The 11,399-nt window shown below is 36.2% G+C and overlaps 1 protein-coding gene across 1 annotated transcript in view; it reads left to right on the top strand.

Moving 5' to 3' along the window:
• Positions 1–4,204, top strand: part of LOC107657216 (prospero homeobox protein 1-like) — a 13,525-nt gene extending 9,321 nt beyond the window's left edge. Inside the window, exon 4 of the mRNA XM_016445241.1 lies at positions 4,019–4,204. Coding sequence (XP_016300727.1) covers positions 4,019–4,204 — 186 coding nt within the window. The remainder of the gene's footprint in view (positions 1–4,018) is intronic.
• Positions 4,205–11,399: the final 7,195 nt, after the last annotated feature.

Below are 11,399 nucleotides of genomic sequence, written 5' to 3'. Positions count from 1 at the left end.
CTAAACATGGTAGGATTACATATAGGTAAGATGACAGGAACGAGTAGTTCTATCTTAAGCCTGCATAAAACAGTATAAAATCTCAAAGACAACATACACAATGACCTGAAGGATATGTGTGTTCATTCAAAGAAAGGTTTTCCTATGGATTAATTAGAAAAGAGTCCATTTCTCTTCCTATGGAAAAGGCAGTGATTTTCCCTGCTCACATTCCTCTGGGTCATAAAACCAGTGATATCAGCATTAGTTGCCATGGGGACCAGGGGGTGCCTGGTGTTGTTGCAGACATCCTGGGGTGTTACGCATTTCGGGGGAAGGGTCCATAGGTCCTCGTATGGCTTGTTAACTGAGGGGTGTTACAGAGTATTTGTTAAATATAGCTAACAAAATATATATTGTGTGTTTGATTGGTCCAGACGCTACAAACACTTCACCCAAAAATGAAAATTCTGACATTATTGGCCCACACTCTGACATTCCAAACTTGTATGCTGTTTTTTCCCTGTGGAATGTAAAAGAGGAAGTTTTGAAGAAGCTATAATGCAATGTTGAAAATCTGTCTCACTGGTTGGTTTTGAGCGTTCAGAAAGCTGCTGGTTATTTATTTATTTTTGACATTAAAATACTATGTACTGTATTTGACTAACATATTTAAAGAAAATACGGATATATTGACTAATATGTAAAATTCTGTAGTGTGTAAAATGTGTCAACACTTGAATGAAGCCAGCCACAAAAGCATTTAAACTTACAGCTTCACTATTAGCAAAGGCATTGTTGGTTAAGGTACACTTACAGGCAGGGATGGGCAGTATTTCAGATACATGTATTTAAAATACGTATTTGAAATACAAAATACTATTTTGTATATTGTATTTGAAAGTCTTCGGCAAAAATCAAATGTAATTTGTATTTAAATACATTTAAGATTAGTATTTTTGTATTTTCAAAATACATAAAATACTTTGTGCCAGTCAACCTCTTTATCAGTGTGCTGATTTAGTTCAGACACACCCCCTCCCCCAACCCCAACATTCATCACGTGAGCTGCAGCTGTACAACTCCATTCAGTATTGGGTGAGTGACTTTTCTGGAATAAGATAAGGGGAGGATCCCTTACGAAAAAGAAGTTTATTCAAGTGTGCTATTTTGGGGAAAGCAAATATATCCGTGCAGCTTTTAGTGGGCAGGACTTATTCATTCATTCATTCAAAAGGAAGCATGGATGAATGAGTAATAGAATGTGATGTGCTTGGTGCAATTGCACTTATAATAAGTGTATATGTGAATGTCCTTTATACTTCTATGGCTCTCAATAGATTCAGTGGTTGATGTTAAACATTAAACTGTTGGTTACTTTAAAACTAACCTTCATCTGGGAAATCACATAATCACAGGGATATGTGAATATTTTATCTGTTAACTGGTTGCATATGTCAGATTTATTGCATGACTCGGGCAGAGAAAAGCTGTTGCTATCAAACATTGTTCCCAAACATCAGTGTATTGGTGAAGAGATAGATCAAATAGGCCAATTGATGGAAGATTTGTGAAGAAATTTCATGCTCCCTTGTAAAAGTATTTTTTAGTATTTTTAAAATACAAAAATACAGTAGTTTATTTTGATACTTGGTGTGGCTGCTGTATTTTGTAGTTTATTTTGATACACTTAAAATTAAGGTATTTTGATGTATCTTCGCACAACCCTGCTTACAGGTACAATCAGTTCACACTCCCAAGGCATGCAATTCTGCTGCATATCTAAGAGAAATATACATCACTACACAGAAGCCAAAAGTTCCCTATAATGTCTATTTACCGACACAGCCGATAACCAATTACTTTCATTGAGAAACCTTTAATGTAAACTTAACTTCGACTCAAAGAGCATCAATATTTTTATTATCATAAAGTTCTAAAATTCTGTCTAAAATGTTTAGTTGTGTTTATTTAGGTAAATGAAAACAAAAAAAGACCAGTACATAAGTATTAAGCCGGTCGCACTACGGAAATGAAGTGCCATGCATCACCATGGTTAGGACCGCTCACAGGTATCACATACCAGAAGTGGACAGTGAATCCAATCAGCATACTTGCAAAAATTCACTTCAAGGATCAACAGAGTGGCAATCATGTGTTTGATGTTGATGGAAAACTGCACAAACACAAAGAAAATGTGTGATCAATATTACTATATTCCTCTATATAAATCATAAACTTTATTTAAGTCACAGAAGGACAAAATAAAAACTGAAAATGGCACAGTACACAATCCTCCATGCTAGGGTGAAGTCATTGTATACATTAACAATGATTCATGGAGAAATATAATGTTATTTTATGGATAACTAAGTGGAACTCTGTGGTGTGCCTTGACAAATAGCTGGTTCTCCAGCAACCTCTAGTAAACTCAGCACACATACTGGGTGTATTCCTAGAGAAATGAAGAGGAGATCAGTGTATCATCCAGGTAAACAAAAACAAAGTGATTGACCATATCCCTCAGTACGTTGTTCCCCAAGTCCTGGAAGACTGCCAGGGCATTTGTCAGCCCAAAGGGCATACTCAAAATGACACATAGATGTGTTAAAAACCACCTGTGTACACAAAGAAGGTACATGTGCAGTTCCAACTTCAAAATATGTAAAGATCAGTTCATGTAGATCTCTGCTAAGGAGCTGATGATTAAAATCAGGTGTGTAACTTACAAACATACAAAATGAGCAGTAGGACTAGTGGACTAGAGTTGAGAACTGCTGCAGTAAAGGACACCTGTTTTAACAGTTATGTCATTTAGCCCCTAGTAGTCAATCCAGGGGCAAAGAAAGCCATTTTTCTTTGCAATGGAAAAATGATTAAATGTGGTACAGAACGCTGTCTGGAATCCCATACCATCATTCCCCAGTCACAGGTCCTAAAAGTGAGCAGGGTAGTCACGTAAGTCATATTGGATTCCTTGGAGGTCAAAGCAGATGGCTAGAGAATTGAACACTAAGACAGAAAGCTGAAGGGACATCTGAAGCAGTGGATCGCAACCACGTTTCTGGAGCCCCTACAACACTGCACATTTTTCATGTATCCTTTGTCTGACACACTCATTTCAGGTCTTGGAGTCTCTACTAATGAGCTAATTTCCTTAATCAGGTGTGTTTGATTATGGAGACATATAAAAATAGCAGTGTTGTGGGGGCTCCACCAATGTGGTTGGGACCCACTGATCTAAAGGACTGGGCTTAAGGGTACTTCATAGCTGATGAAGCTGGTCAGAGAGCTTGGTGTAACAAGTCACTGTAGCTGCCAATGCTTGAATGGTGGCGCCCAACATCATGATGTATGAGAAGGGTGATCATTGTGTAAATTGTGTATTTAGGATACATAAAGTGCATCTTAATGTGGGTCATAAAGTGCCATTTTAATCAATTTTTCTAAATAATTTTTACCTCTGTGATTTCAATAAACACTGGTGGATATTGTTTGCGAACAAAGTCAATATACTGGCGAGAGTTTTAAGTGTTCTAAAAAAAATCATTTTAATTCACCTCCACATCAACTTTTTTTTTTTTTTTTTTTTTTTTTTTTGAAGAGACTATCTTCCACAAAGTCCACAAATCTAATAGTGTGGAAGAAAGACTCATAAATGACCTTAAAGCTAATACACATTTACATGTGCACCAGTAAAGTGATTAATTGACAATAAACAGAATAATGACTTAATTGAATTAAGTTCACCTGACAAACCTCTTCACACTTGTTTACATGCAGTTTTCCATTAATATGAATGTTTTTAAGAATTGTGGTGGGTTTACTACTTATACCCTGATACACAACACAAAAAAGTTAAACTCAAATGCAATAGGCCTGTATACTTTAATTGACCTACTTCAAATGCAAAAGGCAGTGTTATAAGGAGTACTCTGATGATCATGTGGCGGATCTAGAGGTCCTGTGATGAACTAAAAGTTAACACTTCTAATTTCCCGGTATATATTTAACTTCCTCTTCTTGTGCGTTTCTGCAGGTCCCTGAAAGTTTCCTGGAGGTATCTCAGATAACATTGCGTGAGTTCTTCAGTGCTATAGTGGCCAGTAGAGATGTGGATCCATCGTGGAAGAAGGCCATTTATAAAGTTATCTGCAAACTGGACTCTGAGGTTCCACAGATATTTAAATCGGCTAATTGTGTACAAGAACTCTTACAAGAGTAATGTGTTAAAAACATCACTACAATTATTTTCTTTCCTTTTTAAATGTATATTGGTGATTTGAGATGCAGGATTTTACCTGTTTTTTTTTTCTGCCTTTTGACAGTTGAATATATTATTTGAAATAGCATTTTATTTATTTATTTTTTTTTCATTGGGTAACCTTTAGTGTATCTCTCTACAGTCTATATAGGCTATGCACAGATTTGATCTTAGAGTGTACGTATGCAAAAAAATTCAAACAAATGTTCACATTTATAAAAACTGTCCTTGCTGTGAAAAAGTGCTTAGTGACATGTCAGGGTCTAAGCAGATGTACACATTTTTCCATGTGGCATAGTTGGAGTACTGCAGGTATTTGGAAATATAAGCAATCCTTGTTGCTCTCAAAATAAAGGATTTGGAAGTTGACTGGTGCTTTGTTAGATGTTAATGACATTAATTAGGTGGTGATTATATTATTTTATTTTATTATTATTATTATTATTATTATTTTTTTTTTTTTTATGCATAGGTAAACATTTATATATAGTATATTCATAGTCAAAATCTGTCAGTAGGTTAGCTGTGTATAGGTACAGTGTTTATGTGAAGCATCCGTATAGTCTGTATTTTTTTAACTTATGTATAGGTAAACATTTATATATAGTATATTCATAGTCAAAATCTGTCAGTAGGTTAGCTGTGTATAGGTACAGTGTTTATGTGAAGCATCCGTATAGTCTGTATTTTTTTAACTTATGTATAGGTAAACATTTATATATATATATAGTATATTTATAATCAAAATCAGTCAGTAGGTTAGTTGTGTATAGGTTTTTACTGCTTTACTGTATAGGTTTTTACTGTTTTACTTCATTGTTGTATGCCTGTATTTATGTAACACCATGGTCCTGTGAGGCACGACATTTCGTTCCACTGTACGTCCCCAAATGCAGCAGAATGACAATAAAGCTCAACTTGACTTGACTTGACTTGAATATCTGAAACCATTAAGTTGTACACAATTTCAACACCATTTGTGATTCATACATTTCACATCTGAAAGAAATGCATACGCACGTTTTGTTTTTTTTTTGTTTTTTTGTGCAGTCATTCGTTCTCGGAATCACACATACGCACATGTAAGAAATGATCATAAGATCAAATGTAGGATGGTTTCTACGCAACATTTTATAAATGACGCCCCTGGTGTCCATTCTTTCTACCTCTGTTAATACATCTGATATGATCTGACCTGTGCCAGATCTTCTTGTGATTATTGATATCTGGCTAATTTGGTTCTTCAAACAAATTTGTGGATTTGATTAAAATATTTGGATTAGGTTGTTTGAGATTACTGTGCATCCTTGTGTTCATTGTAAAGGGCAGATATGTTGATACTTGAAAACCATGTGAATGGCAATGGTGACACCAGCAAATAAATACTTATAATTCTGCTTTGCTGAAAATACAGGATTGTGTTAAATACAATAGCTTGAACATTGCTACTGAATCAGTATGTAATCAGTAACACTGTTTATATACTATACATTTTAAATGCAGCCACATCTGTTTGTCTAATAAACCTAGCATTATGTATTACGATATTTGTTAACTCTTCATCTAATTACTTGTTACATTTTATACATCCCATTGGATAAGCATCTGCTAAATCCATAATGTAAATGTTTTTTTTTTTGTTTTTTTTTCGCAAACAGGTTGAAAAGACAAACAAGTATAGATTGTGCTTGATTCTGCATTCAATTCTGCAATATTACAGACTACACAACAATTGTATTTTTTCACATTTATTTTATAATTATTATTATTGCTGTTTTTATTTTTAATTATTATTTTACCTGGTTCAATAGGGTGCTCTTGTAAGAAAGTAGCAGTGGCAGGGTCAGACTTTCAGTATCCCCTCTGCTTAAAAAGATGCAATCTAATCTTGTTTACATGAAATAAGCCTGCTCCCGAGCAGGTTTGACTTATGGACCTGTTGTTATAATAGCAACTCCAGGATGAGCTTCGAAGAACGTCCTTGGTCATGTCAACAGTAAAATCCAGATATCTGAATAAAAAGTTAAAATTTTGTGATGTGTATTTTTCTTGTTAAGGGTGAAAAAGTTTGTGGTGAAATGGCTCATTTTTATTTTTACTATTATCTTTTGTTTGGTTATTCCTGCTCTGAGGTTTTGTATTTGTTCCATATGGTAAAGCTCAAAGACCTTGTTATTCCAAAGTCTATAACTCCATATGCAAATTTAAACTACTGAAAGAGAAGTAAAAGAGCTGTTTTTCTAAGTGCAAGTTTTTTTCCCCCTTCTGTTTTGGTTTGTTGGTTTCTAATGAAAGGATTGCCCAGACTGACAGCTTAATAACCCAAAACAGAGTAGCCTTGCCCTCTTGCTTCGCAGCATTATACTTCACAGCACAGAAAACAGTTGTGCTCACTGTTTGAGATAGAAAAGCTGACACAGCTGGAAATGCTTCTGCTATCAGCAAATTCATCAGCATATTCCCACATGCATGTCCTCAATCAAACTGTGTGTTTACTTGGCACTTACACAGCTCTAGTGGGAAAGTACTGTATGTAAGTGGAGTGGAGTCACTTCTAAATGTCCTAAGTCACTCCTGTATGACTGTAGCATAGCTAAAACATTTCATCTCAAAAACCCATCAAGAGCAAATGTCTTTTGTTGTCTGTTAAAGATCCCAAAAATTTGGTACAGAGTACACAATTGGTGTAAGAGTGTTTGAATGTTCATGTATGTCTGAAACTGAAATGTGTCCATATGGCCCCAGCTTGTGTGGTTGATCTCTCATTTCAATTACTTTTTGTCATGCAGATCATAAAATACAGATTATAAAACATAATTCTGGTCATTGATTATGATTTGAATGTTTGAAGTGGTGGTAAATTACTCTAGAAATATACACCTGTGACCTCATTACTTTAGTTGTGGCAACCATTATGAACCATCAGTATTACTGCACCAAAGACATTTATATCAGATTTTTGTTGTGAATTTTGACTTAATGACTGGGCTAAGTGCATGCATACAACTGCTATGGGGGTTTTAGGCACGCCGCGTCACCCCTTAGCTGTTCTTAGCTGTTCACTGTAAACCACGGCTTCTTGGGGCTTTGCTTTAAAAAAAATCACTCTGAACTGATATATAGGCAGCATTTTGTTTTTAAATCTGTGCTACAACTAAAGTTGAGACACTACATTTTAATTAAGGTTTAAAAAGCTTGTTTTGACTTGTTTCATTCTGTTTTTACAGAATGTAACAAGTTGTAAAGTCTAATAAAGATCCATAACAATCACTGCTTTTTATTGTTGTATTTTTACTTTTACATTTATCTACATTTATTTTAGTATAAAATCCCAGATAGCAACATATTGTCGGCCCAGATCCGGCCACATCTGGCACATGTGGAATGATGATCTGGCCCACATGTAGTGTGGAATGATGGTACTTGGGCGGACTGCTCCGGTTTGCCAGATCTGGGCCAAAAGCAGGCCATAGCAATGCCACATGTCAGCCAAGAGCAAAGAAATAAACCACACTGGACCTTATCTGAGCCACAAAATCTTCATATATTATTTATAGAGTCCTCTCAGCTTGTCTAAGCTTGTTAACAAGCAAAATCACTGAACAAAAGAAAAGAAGAGAAAAGAAAAAAGAGACGAACAGAAACACAAGAACAACTGACTGCAGCCACAGCCACAGCCTTAGATGAATTCAGCTGAAGATAAAAGACATTAAATCTCTGAAGATCTCAGCAGAGGAGGATTAAACAACTCCACAAACAGCATTTCCAGCTTCACTTATTACTAATCAGATTGACTTCATTTCTGTTAGGGGTCTACAGAAGTTCTTATTGAGAATTAACAGGGGTTTTAAATCTAATTTTTGTTTCATTTGAAATCACAATAATGGCAATTGGTGTTTCTATTAGTTGGACTCTTAACTCTTAGTCAAGTCAAGTTACCTTTATTTATATAGCGCTTTTAACAATACAGATTGTGTCAAAGCAACTGTACAGCATTAATTTGGAAAATAGTGTGTCAATAATGCAAAGTGATAATAAGATGATTTAATAAGTTTATACAACTCTTCCTCTCCTATAGTAGAGAATGAGTGGAATTGTTCCTCAGGGGATCTCTAGCACACTATCTGATGTGATACTGTAGCTGGCGGCTGCATGGTTACAATTTTATCTTTAATAGTATCGATCTTGGAAGTAAAGTAGTTCATACTCACATTACTGCTGCGCTGTTGGGAAATGTCAACACCCGTTGATGCTTTATTTTTCGTTAATTTAGCCACTGTATTGAATAAATACTTGGGGTTATGTTTATTTTCTTCTAAAAGAGACGAAAAGTAATTATTATTATATTATTATTATTATAATTATTATATATAATAATATATAATTATTATTATTATAATCTTATTAATAATCATTTGTCTTTGGGTGCTATGACAGTGTGTTTGACACATTTGCATTACATGTTAGCTTGCTGTTGATGGTTTCACAACTATTGTATAATGGCATAATTCAATAAAGTCAAATTGAATCTCAAAGCTGTGTAGTTTAAGACGTTTAGCTTTCATATTACAACCTCTGTGTTACTGCAACTTGAGTTGCAATAGCAGTTTGAAGATATAAAGAAAAGTGAGTAGCACTGACACACACAAATATCAAATGACGTAAATAAAGCAGGTGTCTTATTAGAGTGATGCACCATCAATAGCTGACTACCATCACCTGATCTCATTTTGTTTTTATTTACTACTGCAAATATGTTTGATAAACACACCATCACAACAACCAATGTAGACAAACTTATTGTAATAAGAGTTATGAGCCCACTTAATGGAAACACCAATCACAATTATGGTGACTTCAAATGAAACGAACGTTAGATATAAACACCTGTTAATTCTCAATAAAAAATTCTGTAGACCTCTAACAGAAATAAAGTCAGTCTGGTTAGTAATAAGTGAAGCTGGTAATGCTGTTCGTGGAGTTGTTTAATCCTCCTCTGCTGAGATCTTCAGAGATTTAATGTCTTTTATCTTCAGCTGAATTAATCTAAGGCTGTGGCTCCAGTCAGTTGTTGTTGTTGTGTTTCTGTTCGTCTCTTTTTTTTCTGTTCTCTTCTTTTCTTCAGTGATGTTGCTTGTTAACAAGCTTAGACAAGCTTGAGAGGACTCTATAAATAATATATGAAGATTTTGTGGCTCAGAAAAGGTCCAATGTGGTTTATTTCTTTGCTCTTGGCTGACATGTGGCATTGCTATGGCTTGCTTTTGGCCAAGATCTGGCAAAAAGGAGCAGTCCGCCCTGATCATCATCCCACATATGCCAGATGTGGGCCGAATCTAGGCCGACAATATGTTGCTATCTGGGATGTGATTTTGAAATGTGATTTTAACATCACTTTCCTGGTGGAGCACACTTAGTGGCAAAAAACCCTGCAATGCCAGAAACTATGAAAATGTGAGTAAGACAATGATTCACTTTTTTTTTTTAATTAATTTTTTCACTGTTGGACTTGACAGTGATCCATAGACATTGCCATGCAGCCAAGAATAGGGTTCTCTGACAATTATATGTACCTGATTTCACCAAAAAAATGAACAAAGTGAAGCTTGTAGGCATAGAAAAGTTTTTACACTTGATCTGCTAGACAACAATATAAATACATTATAACTAGATCTAACTATAACTATGACTAGACCCAGATGCTCACTTATATCAGTTATATAATTGTTATATATTGTCATATCACCCAGCCCTATAAATTTTTTTAAGTTCTAAGGCATTATAGAAATAAGATTTTGACTTTCTGTAAAGCTGATTTGAACTGGTGTGTAATGTGTTAAAAATAACGAGAACACCAATGGTTATTCGGGTTGTTTCAATATATTTAGTAAAATCCTTTAAAGTTAGCTGCGAAATAGTCAGACAACACAGAGCCCAGCAGTGTAAGTTTTGATGAACTCTTTTATGCCTGTATCAGTCAGAATTTTTATGTTTTCAATGCATTCAAGTTGAACACAAATGCTGCCACTTTCTGTCTTTCTGCCACAGTGACTTCTGCCTGTTGTGATATCAGGAGCATACCCTCTATATTCATTTTATTATATTTATATATGCCTTGCTCAAGGGCACCTCAGTCGTGGTATTGAAGGTGGGAGAGAGCGCTGTACATTCACTCCCCCCACCTACAATCCCTGCCGGTACGAGACTCGAACCCGCATCCTTTGGGTTATGAGTCCAACTCTCTAACCATTAGGCCACGACTTCCCCATTACTTTGTTACCTTAGTTACTCATTGATTTGACTAGTGTCTGCACCTCTTTGATTGGTTTGTTTCTGTGTATTCAAGTCCTGTGTTCTCATTGCGTGTAACCTGGTTGTTTTGTTCTGTTCCTGTTTCCTGTTTTGAGTTTGTGTAAATAAAACTATATTACTGCACCTATATCCATCACATCAACTTTATTTGCAATAGTTTTATGACAGAAGAACTGACCCGAAATGGATCTAGCAGGGGAACCAGTCCTTGGAAAGGCACACACAGGAGTTTCTGGACCTTTATCATCTTGTCCCATATGATGACGAATTCCTGTGTGTGCTTTTACAGACAAGACTCAATGCCAAAACAAGACTGCGCTTGCCTGGAAACAAGCATCTAGGGACTTTCATGGAGTGCGTGGAGTGGGTACTTCTCCACAATGGTTCCCCGTTTACCATCTGTGAGAGTGAGGAGGAAGTTAGTGCTCCAACCACTACCACCAGCCCAACGACAGAGATGCTTGAGCCCACCGCAGACCATGAGCCTGAGCCTGAGCCTGAGCCTGAGCCTGCCACAATACGAGAGACAGAGCTCAAGATAACCACGTCTGACCAGGTGCACGAACCAGCAAAATTGCCTGTGCTAGTTGGACTGCTGGCGGAGTATGAGGGGATGTCGTGGAGCCCTACCCATTCTACAATGGCTGATGATGAAGCGCTAATCGCCAATTGTAAGTTGCTTTGGATAAAAGCGTCTGCAAAATGACTAAATGTAATCGATTGGGAGAGTGAGTGTTTTCTGCCTGTTATTTTCCTGCACCAAGTCTGTTTCACCCAGCACCACGCTTTTAGAATCTGTGTTTCCATCCTGCCCTGAATGTCCAGTGTCTCCGCTGGTTCTGCC

The sequence above is a fragment of the Sinocyclocheilus anshuiensis genome, unplaced genomic scaffold (genome assembly GCF_001515605.1).
Source record: "Sinocyclocheilus anshuiensis isolate Anshui unplaced genomic scaffold, SAMN03320099.WGS_v1.1 scaffold2089, whole genome shotgun sequence".
Lineage (NCBI taxonomy): Eukaryota > Metazoa > Chordata > Actinopteri > Cypriniformes > Cyprinidae > Sinocyclocheilus > Sinocyclocheilus anshuiensis.
Note: the sequence above shows the minus strand (reverse complement) of the source record. Positions and strands in the feature narration are given on the sequence as shown.